Source organism: Gossypium hirsutum, chromosome A03 (assembly GCF_007990345.1).
Source record: "Gossypium hirsutum isolate 1008001.06 chromosome A03, Gossypium_hirsutum_v2.1, whole genome shotgun sequence".
Lineage (NCBI taxonomy): Eukaryota > Viridiplantae > Streptophyta > Magnoliopsida > Malvales > Malvaceae > Gossypium > Gossypium hirsutum.
In genome coordinates, this window is record NC_053426.1 from 4,466,102 (window position 1) to 4,486,382 (window position 20,281).

At 34.0% G+C, this 20,281-nt stretch overlaps 2 protein-coding genes across 19 annotated transcripts; one reads left to right on the top strand and one right to left on the bottom strand.

Annotated features, from left to right (window-relative positions):
* Nucleotides 1–5,794: 5,794 nt before the first annotated feature.
* On the top strand, nt 5,795–10,395 carry LOC107963819 (probable inactive receptor kinase At5g58300). Of its 7 annotated transcripts, none has more exons than XM_041106256.1 (5): nt 5,795–6,022; nt 6,162–6,392; nt 6,506–6,602; nt 7,969–9,339; nt 9,477–10,395. In XM_041106256.1, the coding sequence occupies exons 4-5, from the start codon at nt 7,989–7,991 to the stop codon at nt 10,103–10,105; spliced, it is 1,980 nt and encodes a 659-aa protein (XP_040962190.1). In that variant the 5' UTR covers nt 5,795–6,022; nt 6,162–6,392; nt 6,506–6,602; nt 7,969–7,988; the 3' UTR covers nt 10,106–10,395. The 7 variants fall into 7 exon arrangements, with proteins under 7 accessions (XP_040962190.1, XP_016755791.1, XP_040962200.1 ...); XM_016900302.2 differs by having other exon boundaries at nt 5,795–5,993; XM_041106266.1 differs by having other exon boundaries at nt 5,795–5,993; nt 6,513–6,602.
* Nucleotides 10,396–13,468: 3,073 nt separating this feature from the next.
* On the bottom strand, nt 13,469–17,427 carry LOC107963820 (methylesterase 17). 12 transcript variants are annotated; one of them, XM_016900309.2, is made up of 7 exons: nt 17,107–17,427; nt 16,895–16,988; nt 16,064–16,141; nt 15,082–15,432; nt 14,841–14,981; nt 13,949–14,083; nt 13,469–13,856 (listed from the first exon to the last, which is right to left on the bottom strand). In XM_016900309.2, the coding sequence occupies exons 4-7, from the start codon at nt 15,310–15,312 to the stop codon at nt 13,575–13,577; spliced, it is 789 nt and encodes a 262-aa protein (XP_016755798.1). In that variant the 5' UTR covers nt 15,313–15,432; nt 16,064–16,141; nt 16,895–16,988; nt 17,107–17,427; the 3' UTR covers nt 13,469–13,574. The 12 variants fall into 12 exon arrangements, with proteins under 12 accessions (XP_016755798.1, XP_040962229.1, XP_040962234.1 ...); XM_041106295.1 differs by having other exon boundaries at nt 15,082–15,332; nt 16,064–16,135; nt 17,107–17,424; XM_041106300.1 differs by having other exon boundaries at nt 15,082–15,332; nt 16,068–16,135; nt 17,107–17,408.
* Nucleotides 17,428–20,281: the final 2,854 nt, after the last annotated feature.

Below are 20,281 nucleotides of genomic sequence, written 5' to 3' on the forward strand. Positions count from 1 at the left end.
CAGTCAATTCATTATTCTTTTAAATGATTTAAAGAATGTTGAGGTTCATATTGACGATGAAGATCAGGCTATGCTATTATTATGCTCTTTACCCCCTTCATACAAGTCTTTCAGGAAGACCCTGATTTATGGCAGAGACAAACTCTCGTTTGAAGATGTGAAGGGTCATTTGTTGAGTAGAGACAAACTCGACAATGAGCTTCATTTGGATAGCAAGACAGATAGGCAAGCTTCCGTTTTGGTAGCATCAAAGAAACGAGATAAAATGTGTCGCTATTGTAAAAAGTTAGGTCACGTCAAAGCAGATTGTTATAAACTGCGAAATAAAAAAGCTGCTGAGAGTAACGAGGAAGATGTAGCTGGTGTGCTAATTTGGTCTATGAAAATGGGGATGATTTCTTGTTAGTGTCAACAAGTGATAACACTAAGCTCACGTCTGAGTGGATCCTAGATTCAGGATGTTCTTTCCACATGTGTCCCAATAGAGAATGGTTCTCCACATACAGTTCGATTGAAGTTGGAGTTGTGTGCATGGGAAACGATTCATCTAGTAAGGTAATTAGTATTGGTACTGTTAAAATTAAGATGCACGATGGGACGATTAGCACACTCTTAGATGTCAGATATGTACCTGATTTACGAAAGAATCACATCTCCTTAAGTATTTTAGACTTGAAAGGATGCAAAATCAACATCGAGTCGAGCGGTATTAAAGTATCTCGTGGAGCTCTCATTTTGTTAAAAGGTAAAAGAACCGACAGTCTTTATATTCTAGAAGGTTATACAGTGACCGGTGAAATCGGACGTCCCTCGTCCGTTACGGAGTTGAAGTCAACTTGTTTGGAGCGGAGGCAACTTGGTCATACGGGAAAAAGGTATGACTGTTTCGTTGAAGAGAAGTTCTCTTTTAGATGTAGGTTTTGAAAAGTTAGGACACTGTGTTCGTGAAAATTAGACTTGGGTTAGTTTTGATTTGGCAGTGTACAAAGTCGAAGGCTAGAAGTCTTCCAGTTTCTAAGCACAAATTCGACTCAATTAATTCCCTGCATAGTTCAAGATAGGCTCGTGGCGGGCTTTGGCAACGATGGCATTATGGAAATATGAGTCAATGTGGAGATTTGTTAAATATGACTTCTATTTTCAGTCAAATTTGAAAAATAGTCTTTCAATTGAACTCTGTTTACTTGTTTCAATCAAACACTGATTAGTTTAGATTATTTTATTATTATTTGATCTATGAATTTAGCCTATAAATAGGCTCTTTTACAACCTTAGAAAATACACCCATTAGAGATTAGAATTCATAACACATTTAGAGAATTTTGTGTTTACGTTTTGTGAGTTTTTTGTTTTCGGGGTTTAGTTTTTATCTCCATCTTTTGTACTCTTCGCTCTTTTGCCATTATAGTAAAATTATCTTTGCCCGTGATTTTTTTATCCTCTTTGGAGGGGTTTTTCCACGTTAAATTTGTGTGTTCAATATCTCAATTTATCCTGCCATTTTCTTGTTCGTTACTTAATCGGATTAAAATCCTAACAAGAACTAATGTGGAACCCATGAAAATGGATCATTAGATAAGTACTCCTTCTTTGGAAGACAAGATCGATAAACTCTTTAGTATTGTTCAAATTTTAGTTGTAGGTAAGATACCCCCTTTAGTTTGTGGCACTTGTGCAGTCCTAGATCATACGACTGATGCATGTCCTATCCTACATGAATACTTCACAGTACAAGTGGTGTTGTAGTAAACTTTCCAGGACTACCATAGAAGCGATTTAACCGTTACTCTAGCATATTCAATGCTGGATGGAGAGACCATCCTAACTTCAGCTACGGAGCGAAGCCCTCATACCACGCCAAGCTTTTTCATCATTGATAGTCTCAAACCTCAGGTATGTCTCTAGAGAACATTATGAATTCTCTTGTTGCTAGTTCCCTCAAGTTTCAACATACCACAGAAGTGTTTCAACAGGACACAAAAGGTGAAATTCCAAAATCTAGAAAGCCAAGTGAACAAAATTACCATTTTGATCAATAGAATGGGAGTCTCAAGGAAATTTTCGTCTTAAATAGAACCAAACTTGAGGTAAAATGCGAGAGCAATGTCTTTAAGTGGAACGATCATAGAACCCTTTCTTAACTTGAATGGACGATACGATTCCAGTCAAGAAAAATGAAATAATGTGCCAAAAACCAAAAAAAAAAAAGAATCATCGCAGCCTATTGCAATACCACCTCCGTTCTTAAGAAGATTGATGAAAAACAAGAAAGAGAAGGAGGAGAAGAAATTCTTGAAACATTTCTCAAAGTTGAGGTAAATATACCCTTATTAGATGCTATTAAGCAAATGTCACACTACGCAAAATTCCTCAAGGAGTTATGCACTAACGAGAAGAAGTTACTTGGTAATGAAAGGGTAAATGTGAGTGAGAACGCTTCTGTAGTTCTCTAAAAGAAAATTCCACTAAAATACAAAGACCAAGGTATGTTTGTGATTCTATGCAAAATAGGTAATGTAAGCATAAAGAAAGCTATGTGCGATATAAGTACTTCTATTAATATTATGTCAATTTCTATTTATAATTTACTTAATGCAAGTCCTTTGAAAGAAACATGTGTCATGATTCAAATGGCGGATAGGTCGATAGTTTATTCAAGATGAGTCTTAAAAGATGTTTTAGTTAAAGTTAATGAATTGATCTTTCCTGCAAACTTCTATATCATAGACATAGAAGAGGATAACTCGACTGGCTATTTCGATCTCTTAGTCAAGAATCGTTTCTTAATACTACTCGTACAAAAATCAATGTTCGAAGTGGCATGCTCACCATGGAGTTCGATGGTGATATTTGGTGTGCCGTTGAGAGCAACAAATATATCATATCCCTAAATAACAAAAAGAAATAGTAATAAGGAGAGTAGGGTCAAATCCTCAAAGACTGAATAGCTATAACTTATTGTTTCTCAAAATCTCGGGTACAGTCGTGCGCAAGAAAAATAGCTGACCTGGAAAAAATAAAATAAAACAGAATTAAAAATATAATTGAGCTAAAATTAAATAGATTGAAATCGTAATTGTGATAAGAAGCAGAATTGAGAAAAAAAAAGGTTTTTTGATTGAAGGATTCCAGCCTCCGATTATCTCGATCCTCCTTTTGTTCAATCATAGGCTTTTATGTGATTCTTCTCATAATCGAATAAGCCAATTATAGTGGAAGAGGACGCCTACGATCAACAACTCCACTTAGGTTATAGTCTTATGATCTAGAGGAACCTGACTTTAGTCAACTGTCACTTTTGTGGGACTGTCTTACACTAGTTCATTGTTTCAAAATGGCGAATGTCATGCCATTTCGTCTCTTGGGCTCGACAACCTCTGATGTAGTAAGTTAGCAAGCCGACTATGTAACCTTCCCAAAATATACAAAGCGGTTGTCTTTGCACAAGATTAAATATTACCTTTTTGAAGGACATGGACGGAAGCGTCAGTTCCGTAATATGGAGAAATGATGAATACTCATTAAGAAAGGCTAAGCCTTATGAACTCTTTTGGAGGAGTCTTGATAACCTTTGGCTATATGAGTTTAGTTACTCATGCTTTTTGGGTAAAAAACACAAGTTATAATGAAATGGAATTTTATCGAAAAAGAAACAAAAAAGCTAAGAGCCTTAGGGGGAAAGAGTTTTTTACAGCAGTGATGAGTGAATATCCATGTCACTTCATCTCCTACTTATAGTATATGAAATAACCTCGTTTGTTCTTATTTAAACTCTAAATGATAATGTTTAAGAGATATAATTTGAAATTAAATCTAAACAATATAATAATCCTAACAGTAATCCTAAAAATAAAATTCAAATTTAAAGAAATTCTTATGTTTATAAATTTCTTCTTTGAAATTTTGCCCCAAGTCTTTTACACTTTGTATTTTCAGTACCATTTTTTCCCAATTTCGCATGCTGACCTGTTTTGTCTTTAAATTCACACTTTTTTCCCTCAAATTTCCTTTTGCCTTCAATTTAGTCCCTATAAGATAAAAAATCATAAACAACCCAAATTAATAGGATCGTACTTAAAATATATATGTAATTAACACATAAAAGTATGACATTTTAAAGTATTATCAATATTGTTAAATTAAATGTTTATGAGGTTATGTGTCATCCTCGTAAAGTGTCGAATGTCTTTAGTGTCAACGTTATTGATTCTTTAGCTTAAGAAATTAGTGATTTACATGTCACTAATGAGTTAAAACGGTATTTTACAGGAGTATCAATAGGGACAAACTTAAGGAGCTTTTGGCAATTGAGGAACCATTTGGAAAAGTCGTCTATGAGATGAAGGCACTGAAGCCTCTCCCAAACAAAAGTAAAAATCTTAAGTTGTCACCTACCCAAAATAAACTTTTAAAATAAGAAAATTTTAAATTTTTTCTTCAGAGTACTAAAAGCTACAAAATATAGTACTTCCCTCGTCAAAATCATTGTTATGCCTTTTCAGACACACCAATAACACTATGATATGATTTCGCCAGAAAAGACACCTCACCAAGAAGCATTATCTCGGGAAATGTCATGTTATAGTCCATCCCTCGATTGGGGTGCAATTGCTATACATAATCATTTCGTTTGGGGTACCTCACCAAGTCAACCACTTTGAATAAGGAGGGGCTCACCCATGTAAAAACTTCTACATGCTTACCACATGAACCAGTGCTAGATCACATGAAGATCTACTTGGAGACTCTTTCTATCACATCCATCCTCACTTGTAGTAAAGTCCCTATAACTCTACTACCAATTCTTTGTAGTGTGGTTGAGCCACATCCCAATAGAGCTTTTCATTACATTATTAACAACCTTGTACAATAGGACATCCATCTAAAGGGGCCCTTACTAAGCTTTTCTTATGTATAAACTCCTTTAATTACTAAAAGGTATAATATATTTTTTGGCTCATGAACTTGACAATTAGGTTTATTTTGATCCTTGAACTTAAAAAATATAAAAGTTTGATGATGTGACTTGTTGAGATTGTACAACATCATCACTTGAAAAAAACTATAGAAATTTTTATAAATCTTAGAGTGTCACATTCAATGTTTTAATAATTGAATCAATGGTTGAACATGTCATACCACTAATTCTCGATTCAGCCAGTTCAATCATTAGACTAACAATAATTATATAAATAATTAAAAATTCATTAAAATCTAAAAAAATTAAAAATTAAAAATATTTATTGGTTCAATCTGTTCGATTGTTGATTATTTTGTTCCAATTTTCGATTTTTTCCAATTTCAAGCAGTTTCTGAGTCAATTGGTCAAATTCGTTTATTCAGACTGCTATATCAATAAATTCTGGGTCCATCCAATCCGATCCTATTCCAATAACACTGGTCACATCATTAAATCTTAATAGAATCCAAGTTTAAGGGCTAAATAATTACCAAATTTAAGATTAAGTGTGAATCTAGTTATTAAGTTTAAAAACAAAAAAATTTATATTAACCCTTACTAAAATAATTCTAACCTATTACTCCATTCTGCCAAAATCTCACAACTCTCCAAGTACTCTTAAACAGCTACTAGTGTCTCTTGATACACCTTGTGAATCGCTCAAATCTGTAACACCTCATCTTTTATCAGCATTAATTTAATTTCGTATACAATTTCACATGGAAACTTCTCCAAAAGTTGAAAGCAGTTAAATTCAGTAATTAGAATTGAGTGAAAATGTGGAATTGAGAAAACAATACTAAAGGAGGCTTAAGTGAATTATTTATTTATGGTCAAAGTGTGGGTTGGAAAGAGTGAGTGGTTGAGGAACTAGAGCTGTAATAGTTGAGCAAAACAAGGAGTGGATTATTTAGGAAGATGCTTAATTCTGTTTTGCATTCCTATGACTAATCAAGCAAAGTCATTCGTCCCTCACCTGCTGCTTCTATCTCTCTTGCAGACCAAACAAAAATAATTAAAATTAAGGAATAGGGTTGGTTTAGTTTGGTGTGGTTTGGTTTGGTTTGTTTCACTTTTTTCACTTCAGTCTATTTTTCCTCCCCATCCCATCCCATCCCAAACAAAACCACTTCTAATTTTTTCAGCTCTTAAATGCAGTCTCCTGTTTCAATGAGTTCCGACATATTTATTTTTGTAACAGATGCAGCTGCTTGAGTTTCAGTCAATTTCACTTTTGAGCTGGAGTTTGCGGTTCGTTGCTCATTTCAGTTTCACCAATTTCCGGATCTGAAATTGAAATCCTATTTTGTTCCTTTGTAAATGCAAATGCGGCTGAATTCTGGGGCTATCTCCTTTCAACCCTGACTGACTTTCACTTCCACCCAACTCCTGCCTCTCCCCTCATTTGGATTTTTGGAGGCTGTTTTCCCAGGTTTCATTCTTCTTTCTTTCTTCTTAAATTCACATGCACTTTCTTTTAATTTTGAATTAAGTAAAATAAAGAAGTTAAGTCATTCAGTATTCATTTTACCTCTCATAATCAAGCTTGTAGATCTGTGCCATCCGAGGAATGTTCTAGTTTCTTACATCAGCTCAAAGTATGGCCATCATGTTTCTTTAGTGAATGGTGATTCAACAATTTGTGAGTTTGTTCTATGCTCTCTAAGTTTTTGTTTTTCGTTAAAGAACACCCCTTTTTTTCCCTGGTTGTTTCTGCGCTAATGTGGCTTTCATTTTCATGTTTTCCACCTCTTTTCTTGCACAATGCAGCTTAGGAGGTTTAACTACTCTATCTATCTTCCTCAACCAGTCTAAAATTTTGAATATTCCCTTTTCTTAAAAGAAAAAAAAACCCTCTTATGAAATTGCTGTCTTAGTTGTCACTATATATGTATCTGTGAAAACTCTCCTATATTTCTAGTGCTGAAAAGGTCTAGCTTTTCTTTTTCCCAAGTATATTCTTCTCTTGCTGCTGTTTGATGGAAAAGAGCTTATGCTGCCCTCTTGTTGTTTATAGAATCCCTTTTCACTTTAACTTTGGATTATATTTAAAAAGAAAAATTTACTTCCCTTTCAGGCCCTTTGGTTTTATGCTGGTAGGATAACAGAGATTTTTATTCCAAATATCTTCCTTTTCCTTTTAGCTGAATAGGTGAAGTCATATTTCTCAGGTTTATGCCTTCTAAGACATCCTTCTTACTTGAAAAATGAAAAAAAGAAGAAAAAATCATTCACAAAAGGAAGAAAAATAAAGATCCGACTTATATTATTAGAAGACATCAAGAGAATACCTTTTTCTAATTAGTAACAACTAAAAGAGAATTTTCTTATGGAATAAGTTGGTTGTTTTTAGTTCTTTTCTTTGTTTGATAGGGAGATGTTAATAATTTGGACCCCACATTTTAAGTCACTGCTCACCATCAAGACTGGATGTCAAAACCAGTGCCTTCTTAAAGGTGCATTGTGCCGAAGAATGCCAATGTACTTTCTTCTTGGATGCGTTTTCCCTTGCTTGTCAGATATTATATTTTATGTTTGCTAGTTAGATTTTAGCAGCCAACGGCCCTCAAAGAGCAGAGCGTGTAAGTACATTCTCATCGGGGACTTTTCCCTAGTTCCAAAATGGATATAATTGAAACCAGTTAGAGTTCCCAACTGCCTAATAGAAGAGAATGTTGGTGTACATTTTTATTGGATGTGTTTCCCCTTCCTTTGAAAAGTACAAAAGCATAGCTAATTTGAAATTCAGCAACTGCTTCTGAGCATAAATTTCAATGGCCTTCTGGATGTTGGTTTGTGCCACATAATTAATAGGTCATTTGATATGGTCTTGACTCTTTATTTTACTTTGCTCCAGATACCTCAGATTGTTTGTGTTTGTGTTATGTCATCCCCTTGTGTTTTGTACTTTTCATTCTTGCAACAGCATGTTGAGTATCGCATTCTTTTCTTTGAGTTCTTCATTATACAGTCCCCTGATGTATTTGTTGGTCATTTCTTTGGAACAGGAATTCAGTTGGGACTACAGATGTTGCATTTTCATAACCATAATCATTGTCATATTCCCCTCTGCAGACAACAACCAATGAAGTTCTGCATGAGTTCAGTGTTTTATTTCCTTGTCATCATAAGTATTTTTCTTCCTCTAATAGTAGCTGATCTAAACTCTGATAAGCAAGCCCTTCTTGAGTTTCATGCTGCTGTCCCCCATCGTCGAAATCTGAACTGGAACTCAACCAACCCAATATGCACATCCTGGGTTGGCATCACTTGCACACAAGATAATTCTAGTGTGCTTGCCCTCAGGCTCCCTGGGGTTGGATTTATAGGCCGAATCCCGTCCAACACTCTAGGTAAATTAGGTGCCCTTAACATTCTCAGCCTTAGATCCAATCGCTTCAATGGTGATCTTCCTTCAGATATCACCACTCTTCCATCACTCCAATACCTCTACCTTCAACATAACAACTTCACTGGTGATCTTCCTGCTTCATTTTCCCTCCAGCTCAATGTATTGGATCTTTCATTCAATTCTTTTACAGGCAACATTTCAGAAGCAATACAAAACCTAACATCTCTCACTCGATTGAACCTTCAGAACAACAATCTCTCTGGAGCAATACCTAATCTTAACCTTACTAGGCTCAAGAAGTTGAATTTAAGCTATAACCAGCTTAGTGGTCCGATCCCATCATCCCTTCAAAGATTTCCCAGTTCATCCTTTATAGGGAACTCACTCTTGTGTGGTCCACCTCTACAAGCCTGCTCTCCCTCTCCCTCTCCCTCTCCCTCTCCATCACCATCTCCTACATTTTCTCCTCCCCCACCAGAGTTTCCTAAAAAACAAGGATCCAAAAAGAAACTGAGTTTGGGAGTTATCATTGCCATCGCAGTTGGAGGGTCTGTAGTGCTACTTCTTTTAGCTTTAATCGTCTTATGCTGCTGTCTGAAGAAAAAAGATAATGGTGGAAGTAGTGTATTAAAGGGGAAGGCTTCTGGGGGTGGCAGGAGTGAGAAACCAAAAGAGGAGTTTGGGAGTGGGGTGCAAGAACCTGAGAAAAACAAGTTAGTTTTCTTTGAAGGATGTTCTTATAATTTTGACCTTGAGGATTTATTAAGGGCTTCAGCTGAAGTTTTGGGAAAGGGTAGTTATGGCACAGCATACAAGGCTGTTCTGGAGGAATCAACAACAGTGGTAGTGAAAAGGTTGAAGGAAGTGGTTGTGGGGAAGAAGGATTTTGAGCAGCAGATGGAGATTATAGGAAGGGTTGGGCAGCACCCAAATGTTGTCCCACTTCGTGCTTATTATTATTCCAAGGATGAGAAGCTCTTAGTTTATGACTATATACCAGGCGGCAGCTTATCTACACTTTTGCATGGTACATATATTATTTTCCTTTTCTTTCTTTCCTTGTGACTCCATCTCCCTTCTCCCTAATTCCAATTTCAAACAAATTCTAAAATAATTAAGTTTGTGGAAAAGAAGCATGTAAGAATTCAAGCATTTTGACTACAGGAGACAGAGGAGGTGGAAGAAGCCCATTAGACTGGGAATCCAGAGTAAAAATCTCCCTCGGAATTGCCAGAGGAATTTCCCACGTCCATTCTATGGGCGGTCCAAAGTTCACTCATGGAAACATCAAGTCCTCAAATGTTCTCATCAGTCAAGAACATGATGGGTGTATCTCTGATTTGGGTTTGACCCCTCTTATGAATGTCCCTGCAACTCCATCCCGGACAGTGGGGTATCGTGCTCCCGAGGTGATTGAAACCCGTAAGCATACGCATAAATCAGATGTATACAGCTTCGGTGTTTTGCTCCTAGAGATGCTGACTGGGAAAGCACCACTACAATCACCTAGAAGGGATGACATGGTTGATCTTCCCAGGTGGGTACAATCTGTGGTGAGGGAGGAATGGACAGCTGAGGTGTTTGATGTTGAGTTGATGAGGTTCCAAAACATTGAAGAGGAGATGGTCCAGATGTTACAAATAGCGATGGCATGTGTAGCAAAGGTAGCAGACATGCGACCAAACATGGATGAAGTTGTAAGAATGATTGAAGAAGTCCGGCAATCCGACTCAGAGAACCGGCCATCTTCTGAAGAGAACAAGTCAAAAGATTCAAATGTGCAGACCCCTTGAACATCAAACGCTGCTGCATTGCAGTTTTAAGAATGGGCAAAGCAAGGTTTTCCCATCCATGCATGCATGCCTTATCGACATTATCAGTGGTGTAGGTGTTGTGTAATATTTCAGAGAGATGAATGTAGTTTTATGATTTTTTTTTTCTCGTTAATTTAACTAGGGGTGGTTTTCCTTATTGTTTTTACATTTATCTGTATTTAGATCTTCCTGATTTGTTGTAATGTTAAATTTGGGCAATTGATTTGGATTTTAACGAAATGAAATTTATGAACTTTGTGTTGTGCGCATCCTCTCTTCTTCCTTGCTTGCTTTTTGTACATGGTGAGAGTGGGCGGGTAGACGAAGAGTCCGAGAATGAAATAGAATAAAAAATGAAAATTGCTATACAGAACTAGAGTAGCTTTCATTTTTTTTTTAATAATCTCATTATTGAAATAATTTATTTAATGCACTTGAACTTATGTATTACTATATTAATAATAATACTTATATTAATCAAACTAATACCTAATCAATAATTAAATTTGAATATTAAAAATAATATAAATTAAGTAATTCATAATTACTTACTATATCTATGAATTTACTTTAAAAATATTTATATTCATTCTTCACAAACACAATAAGAAATAAAACTCTAGATTTTAACTCCATGGTCGATGATCAATACGCGTCCAATAATGGAGGGGGTGGCAGCGCGACGACGAAGGTATGGATAATGGACGGCAACCTGCTTGATGTGGGTAGGATTCAGCAAGACAAAATAAAAAACCAGAAAATCGATTTCGAGTAGTGTTTAAATAATTTATGAAATGTATATTTAAAAATCGAAATTGAATTGAGATAATTTATTTTAATTTTTATGATATAACATAAATATTTTATATTTAAAATGATGAAAATAATTTTAAAGTTCTTGAAAATTTATTTTTTTTAAAAATATTTATGAAAAAGATTTTCAATTTTTGTCAAATTATATTCTAAATTCATAAAATAAAAATTTATCTTATCAAAATAATTCTAAAATTCAAAATAAAAAATTAATATGAAAAAATAAAAAATTACAATAAATTAAAAATTTTAAAAATCCAATCAAACTGAACCGATATCACTCTGTAAATATGGGGATGTGGCGATGAAGGTACCAATAGGTGTTGAAATTTCTTTTAAAAGACCAACTTTTATTTTATTTTTTAAATTCTTTTGGGAATAGTAGGAATTCTGATGAATCTATAGATGATGGTGATGATTTTGAACTAGTAGACGACAATGTTGTCACTGGATTAGTGGGTGGAATCCATTCATAATATATTGGAATAAATTATGTTGAAGTGCTATAGGGTTACAACTTTAGTTTGATAAAATTTACAGTTTTTGGCTATTTTTTGGGTTTAAATTTATCTAACTTAACTTATTTCTCGAAAAATAAGAATTCTCGTAGAAGTTTTTAAGGCACGAAAACAAACTTGAAACGAAAGAAGCTATGAACAAACAAAAAGTCACAGAAAAATAGTGCACGCCAAGTGTTTCCAAAAGTAGATAAGTTTTTCCATATATTCTACAAATCGGGCCAGTTCAAGTAAGTTTAATGAGTCTAATTTAATTAATTGATCTCCATGGGACGTTCTGTATGCAATGTTCATGAGTTTTGATCCACGGCCCGTGACATTCTCCCTCACCCATTCTCGCGATGCCCTTGTCACGTCCTTGGAATGACACTGGCTTGTATCGGAATGATCTCGACGCCTCGAATGATTCCCAATCATTCTCTTTGTTGGTTAGCTCCGCTCCTCGAAACATTTGTGTTGGTTTATGTCTTTGTCATCACCTGCTCGAACTATATTTCTCTGTTCTACATATCGATTATAAGAGGTCATTGCTTTTACTTACTCTCATTGTGACTTGTCTCGATCAGGATCACTTGATCTGCACAAACAAACTTTGACACACCTACATTAAACACCGAATTAATCTTAAGTCTTTCCGTTAACTCTGATTTACTCTTATTTCTTTTTATTTTAGAGTTTTATTAATTTAGGTTATGATTATTGTTATTATAATATATAATTATGAGGAATAGTAGAGGAGGCCACACTTACAGCCACCTCTTTTTTTAGTTTTAGGTTTGATACATTTATTTTATAATATAGACAATTGAGAATAATAGAAGGGGGCCGGAATAGCGCACAGCCACTTTGTTTTCTTTTCTTTATTTTTATAAAATTTCCTTCATATTTCTTCTTTTATTATTCTTTTGTTTTATGAATTAGTTTGAATTTTTTTATTCGATTTTTAAAACTGTAAGATTTGAAATTATACTTAAAATTTTTCTATATTGGTATTCATTATTTTTTTCGTGTAGGATATAAGCTCAGTTGTCTCATAAAGCCGTAATAGCATCAAGTCAAAAAAGATTCATTGATTTGGTGTTGTGTGGCTTACAGTTGGAAGAACCGATACGATTAATAATTGTCATAATCAGTTTATTGAAGAGCAAATTGATGTGACTAATTGAGTGGTTAGATTCGTCAAGGGAAGTAACAATTCGAATTTAAACAACTCGCGTGGTTGAGACCATTGATTCAAGCTAGGTACTTCTACTTCGCAAGGCTACTGAGGAGCTAAATCGTGGATGCATGGTTCAGAGTTTTTCATTATGTAAGGGTTAATTGTCGAGCGTTCTCTTAATTAATTTACATAATGAAAGGTTGGTGGTTTGAGACATCCTTGATCATTATAACTAATTTATCTGTTGGAGAATAAAATTCATTGCACGGGATCAGTTTAAAGTAGGAGCCTAAATCATGTATAAAACTAGAGTGTCCATTCATTTTATTTAATCTTATTTCGTGCTATTTATTTTATTGTAATTTCAATTTTCATTTATTTTTTTATTTTTGTTCTTCGTTAGATTAAACTCTTCCTTTTATTTTTTTTACAAATCAACACACATCGTAAACACGACAACTACCTACCAGGTTTTATAATAATTTATTTTTGGTGAATTTTACACCAAAAAATTTAATTGGATGGTTCAGCCCCATATTTAAATTATGCATAATTTAATGGTGGTCATATTATTTATGATGTAAATTAAGTAAAAAGATGAAGCAATTCTGTTCCATTATAAATTATTTTTCTCTCCTAGTGATGGGAAGCCTATGTATGCTGATGAAGTGAATTCTCCTGCATCATGAGCTACTGCTACATATATAATAATAAAGACCTTCATCATCTGAGACTTATTTGAAAAGAAAAGTGATTTTAAAAATAAGGGATGGGATGATGAGTATAGACTAAGTTGCAGCTTTGATGGAAGCCAACGCTTTGAGTAGAAAGGCAAAGAAAAGAGTAGGCATGGAGAAAAATGGGCTGCTACATATATAATAATAAAGACCTTCATCATCTGAGACTTATTTGAAAAGAAAAGTGATTTTAAAATAAGGGATGGGATGATGAGTATAGATTAAGTTGCAGCTTTGATGGAAGCCACCGCTTTGAGTAGAAAGGCAAAGAGAAGAGTAGGCATGGAGAAAAATGGGCTGTGATCACTTTCCAAAGCAAACACTAGAGCAGGGGGGCACTTTTTCAGCATCGCTTCCTGTTGCTCTTGCTTTAACACTCGGTCCTGCAATGTCTTTATAAACACTCTTGGCACGCTGTCTGCGTCACCTCCCTCTCTAAACTGAACACCTACTAATGCTCTCAATGGACCTGCTCGCACCAGCATCGCCGCCAATGTGGAGTCCTGATCATCGTCATCATTATGTCCCAAGTCTCACTCTATTATTATACAGCAGCTACTTGCGAGCTAGGCATTAAATCTTAATTTGTGCTCACCTCTATGGGGCTTAAATGATATAGAATTTTGCGTTGAAACTCCTCCTTGATTATCATGCTGGTTGGGGGCTGGTCAGCTCCTAAACCGTATGTCATCTTACATACATCACCATAGATGGATAAATCTGGATCTCCCTGCATACTCCAATTTACTCAACATACCTTACATTTCCTCATTAGCTTTTCACTATTTATTTTTCTAAACAAAAGAAATATATACGTAGCTATAGTAAAAGTATGAATTAAAAGAAACTTAAATTCTGCACAAACTGAACAGCACTCTAATGAAATTTATCATATTGTCCATTTATTTAATCTATGCATGCAGCTTACATTCAAAGGATAGGCACATGGCAGTACTGCAGTTAATTTTCAATTTTGTTATTAACTAGACAATAATATATATTAACCAGCAGGGAATCATGTGCTAGCCACTGCAACGGAGAGAAGATATTAGCAACTAATTGCACCATACTATATATATAAGTAATAAATTAGAAGCCAAAAGTGAATTGAAAAACAAAAACAAAAACTCAAATGCATGCAAATAGAACATATATTTATAGGAGTCATTAATTAGAAAAGCTAACCCTACTGCTTGCTGCAATTTCTTAGTTTCATCGGAAGACGTACAAGGTTTGACATATTTTACAATTCACCTTCTAAGTATTATCGTAAAAATCCAATACATAAATTACATTCACTTGAATCTATCCACACATGTTATGACTTAAGTATTGGTAATCACTTTCTCCTTGATGACCAGGATGCTCAAATTAATTAGTGAAAGAGATCAAGTGATCAAGATATATACACATATGGATAAAAAGAAGCTGTGAATATCATGTATTTATATATAAAAAAAAAGAAAAGAAAAAAGGAATGTAATTACATGTTCATAATCTTGAGGGGTGACGAACCCATGCTTGAGCATAGTAGCGGCGACATAAATGGCCATACGAATTTTCTGAGAAAACCTGTGTATGGCATAGGTTAAGCTCATACCTCCAGCACTGTGTCCGACCAGTATCACCTGCCATAGCCAAACTAATTAATATATATTAGCAAATCCTTTAAGAGTAGTAACGGTAAAGTTTGTAGGGTTGCTACTAAACTAATTGGATGAGGATGACCTTTTCGTTGTGAGGTAAGTTGGAGAGGAGGTCAATCAGGGGTTTGTTATAGTCTTGGAAACTGAAGATGGTGTTGGGATCGGATGGATCCATACCCGAACCTTTAAGGTCAATACAGCTGACCTTGTAGTCTGATGCTTCCAGTAGACTCCTGATTTTATACCAGCACCAGGCTCCATGACCGAATCCATGCACCATAACGAAGTGAAGCTTTTCAGTTGTCTCGCTCATCTCTTGCTCTGCTCACTTTCCTATGAAACAATGTTGACTTTCCATAGCTTGCTGACGCTTAACCACCGTTCTATTTATTTTCTTTAGCGAGAGTAGTCTTTGTTTGGATTGGGTAACACCCTTGTACCCGGTCCAATTGTACCGACCCGATATAAGATTATTATATTTAGTGTCAAAATAGTTTTGGCTAGACATTAATTAATTTAAGCATTTATAAATAGTATTTTAATTTATTTAACTAAAAAATTATTTATAAATAGTATTTAGAGTCATTATTGGATGTTAGATTATGTTTAAAAATGATTTTAACACTGTTTCTACACAAAACAGGAGAAAAATATCGATGCCAATGACAAAAACGATACCAAAATCACATTCTGTTTTGAAAATTTTGTATTTCAAAGCCTAGGTACCGATACCTATACCCTTGAGTAAAATTTGACAAAAATCAATTTAAAAGTTCACTAAACCCCCTTGCAATATATATATATATATTCTTCTCAACACTTAACACCAATTCAAAATATATTAAAATTACTTAAAACCACTCCAAATCAATCATAACCATCATATTAGCAAACAACATTTGTAAACGTACTTATAGTTTCGATAATTCATTTCATATAGAATTAAAATACTTCAAGTAAAACCAAAATAGATGCAGTTTCAAGAGTTTGTATTTTAGTCCCTAACACATGGGAACACATTTGGTCTACCTATGTACATGCCATTTTAATTCAAAATATGATACCTACTCTTGAAGCTCTTGAGGATATGATGAGATAAGAGATCTCCTAATCCGACTCTACCTCTTCGAGTCTAACTGTTCCTACGCGTTAAGCCAGTGAAGACTTAGTAAGCACTACAAGAATAAATAGGTAAATGAATCATAACAGAATATTTTAAACTTATTCAGTTAATACATATCTATACACATACAAGTTTCTTTAACTATACCTTACTTTAATAAAATTTAACTTACTTTTTGTAAGTTATCAAACTTACCTCAACGCATTGGTGATTCACTTTTATTCACAACTCATATTCTTAGTCCAAAGTAGACATTATAGAACACGCCGGATATACAAAACAAATACAGTGGTGTATTATTATGCACTATCGAACAGAGAGCACTAAAATGCTATACAGAGAGCATGAATGTGCTAATAATCGAAGAGCGCACTAAGGTCCCTTAATGGCATGCCACTAATATTCTAATAGTTCTAAATTCCATCTACTTGGTCATTAAAGCTGAATTTCATACATTTAAATACTTTACATAAATATTTTGAAAAAGATTTCTCATTTCTCCATCATCTACAATTTAGTCCCCATTTCACAAACCACAAATATCTTACCTTTTACACACACATACTTTTACCACAACATCATTACTTAGTATTCAAACAATATACCATTTCATATTCTCCACCTATAATTTTCTTTACAAATTTCATAATCTAGTCTTTTTTTTAATCTATTTACAAATTTAAATATATATTTTACATTTCTATTCTAAGTAATTTCATACTACAATATAAGCATTTAAATAAAAAGAATTTAAAAATCTTGTAGTACTTACAACAAAAAGGTTGAGATGATATATTTTCTTCTTCCTTCACTCCTTAGCCTTCTTTTTCCCTTTTTCCTTCAATTAGGTCCTCTCTTTTCTTTCTCTTCAATTTCATATAACATATATAACATTTACATGTTAAAAAACCACAATCAAGTGACTTTCCTATACTATTTAATAAAAATAAACATGTATGGTATGATAATTTCATCATCTCTTACCTTAGCTCTTTGAACACCTAAAACCTTAACTCATGATTTTCTCTATTTTAACCCATCTATGAAAATTTTCTTATGAAATAAAGTTGTTCACTAGCCTTCTCTTTGATTTTACTAAAGAAATTTCAAAAAAGAAAGAAAGATTTAAAGCTTGAATGGTTCAACAATAGAGGAAGGATATGAAGGGAATTAAAAGAAAAGTTGGATATTGAAACTTGGGAGAAAGAAGTGACGGTTTGGCTTGTAGAAGATGATATATTTTCGTCTTTTCTCCCACTTTCTACATCATTCCACTAAAATATCTCACATTTTTAATTAAAATGGTCAAGCTACTAACAAGTCCTTAAGTCATCCATCTTTATAATTTTACCTACCATTATTACACCTAATAATATCTACTTGGCTAATTACCACTTTGTCCTTTCTCATCTTTCATTTTTCCTACTATGACCCATACAACACTTTGATTAAATTTCTTTTTAATCCTTCTTTCTTTTCCTCTACTATTATATATCTCCTAACTTAATATTTTTCCTACTTTGGCCACAACAATTTCTTTATTGTTTCAACTAAATCAATGTATCTATTTTAAAATTTTCTATCTAAAGAGTATTTTTTTATTTTAATTTTTTTCTAATTTCTTATTGGATCTATATACTTCTTAATTTAATACTCAAAATTCCTATTTATTATATTTCAAAATTTTAATACTAATTTTTAACCCGATCTATCATTGTACCTAACCTCGAGTTAAAACGTAGATATAACAGATTGGACCTTTAATCATCTCATGTCTCCATGAGCTCAATATCGGTATGGGCTGAAGTTCAAATACGTTGTCACTTGCCAGCCCACTGTTATTTGCTTGACGACTCCTACAACTTTTATACTACCAACACTTGATATGTTATAACTTATGCATGACTTTTTAATGTTAAATTTCTTGCTTATGATGCTTGATGATTTATTGATGTAGTATGTTGATTGAGTTTGTTGTAAGGTTCTGTCAAAAATGTTAAAAATAGAAAAGTATTAGAATATTTGCTGTCTAAATTATTTGTCGCAATATTAGTTTCCACGATGCTTATGACAAACACTTTTGGCTTGTAAAATTAGATTATAAATATATGATTTTTTTTTTAAAAGTGAAATTAGATATATTCTAGAAGAGTATGAGTTTTGTGAGAAACTTTCAAATTGTATTATTAAATAATGCTGATTATTTGATCGATCGGATAAGGTGATGCCTAACTATATTTACTTTTTAAAATAAGTATGGTATTTCAAATTCAAATATAGGAGAATAATAAAAGTGTTCATGAAAGATTGAATTTAATATTACTTGCCTTCCCTGTAAGGCTTGACATCATCCTTGATGCAGAAGGGAATTGAGACCATATTTTGTTAAATTAGGAACAACTTTTTTTTTTGGGCATTTGCTTTGTAATTTCACTTGGTCGGTTAAGTGATTATTTTCTTCTTGAAGGAAAGTGTTGGGGTGGAGAATGATAGGTGGGTAGTTTGTACTTAAATTACTTGTGAGATTTTATTGTAGATTCATTAAATCTTTAAGTATGGCCTTGCAAACATAAGATATTTTTTAACCATATAAATAATCTTAGTCTTATTATTTGTTATTTATTTTTGTTGTTTTAGATGAAGGAGACCATCAGACTGTACCTTCATTGCTTCCCATTGAGGGAAGGTCTTCGCCTTTGCGCACCTAAAAGATTAATTTATTCATAATTATCTTTTCCTCTTATCAAACCGCTTTTCAAGACGTCATTAGGCATTATAGTTCCAGTAAGGAAGTCCAAGATCCAATACAGTGTACATCTCCTCCTTATGCCTTGCCTTCTTCATATGTCTACTTTGGTGGTATTCTACTTAGCGTCTGCAGAGTGTTATCTCTTGGCCTTAAGAGTAAGGCACATCGAGCTACTCTGGGTTGTTTTTTTTCCTAACCTACTATCTTGAAAAGCCATCACTTCCACCTTCGTTGTCAACCTCTTTCACCCATTTATAAACAAGCATTATTTCAATTCAAGTTAGATGATGAATGAAGTTGTTTCTCTAAACACTAGCCTTCGAAGGAGCCTAGTCGCCTTTCCCCCTCTGGTCTTTGTTCTTTCAAGTGGTTGGTCGTCGTGGATCAGTATCCTAAGATCGCTCCTCCTTTTGCACCAATATTTTAAGGCTCCTAAGACTTTTTCCTCCTTTCCTTGCTTTTGGGAGTAAGGTTTTGTTCTATAAACCTTCCCAACCATCTTTCCCTTATCGCAGCTTCAATTGCATCCTTTAAGTTGAGGCAGTTGTTAGAGATGTGGCCTATATGATATAAGCACTTATAGTTGTAAACTTCCTCCTCCAAATATTGGATCATAGGGGTAGTGCGATTGTAACACACCGTTACCCAATCCAATCGTCGGGTTCAAGTTATAGGATGCCATATTTATTACTAGAGCAACTACAATAATTTATATTCAATTTAATATCATTAAATATTCAAATACATATAACATATGTGTATAATATGATATGTAATGTTTTTCGAGTCTTATACGATCTTATAAAAGTTCTTTTACTAACCCGAGATCGAATAGGACCAAATTGTAAAAAATTCAAAGTATTCGGTTGACGTTGCGACTTCAGGGGTTCCTCGTCGCAACGCAACTCACTGAATTGGTTTTGTCACAACGTTAAGGGTCTGACGTCATGACTTGATCATCTATTTCTAAATGATCCAACATAGCACCAACCTGCATCACCTAGAAAACAAATTCATCACAATCAATCACCATTCCTGTCAAATATGTCATTCTCAAATGTTCATTCTTATCATATCTCATCATTATACCTTTATATTACCTAAACATACATATTAAATTAAACACTTATGACAATTACCATTCATTTACCAAATTGACATACATTCACATATAAATCTAAATATTGCAACCTTTCATACAATCCATATAAGAACCAAATTCACATATGCAAATCAACCATTTGACCACTTCCAAGTTACCGTTTCAAGCTTCAATTATGAACGTATTCACACATTATGCGAAAATCGACTTAACCTAGGTGCATGCCATATATTTAACAAAATGAAACTATACAAACATTGTTGAGTCGGGATCACCTCTTGGATGCTGGAATCACTTCTTAGAACCTC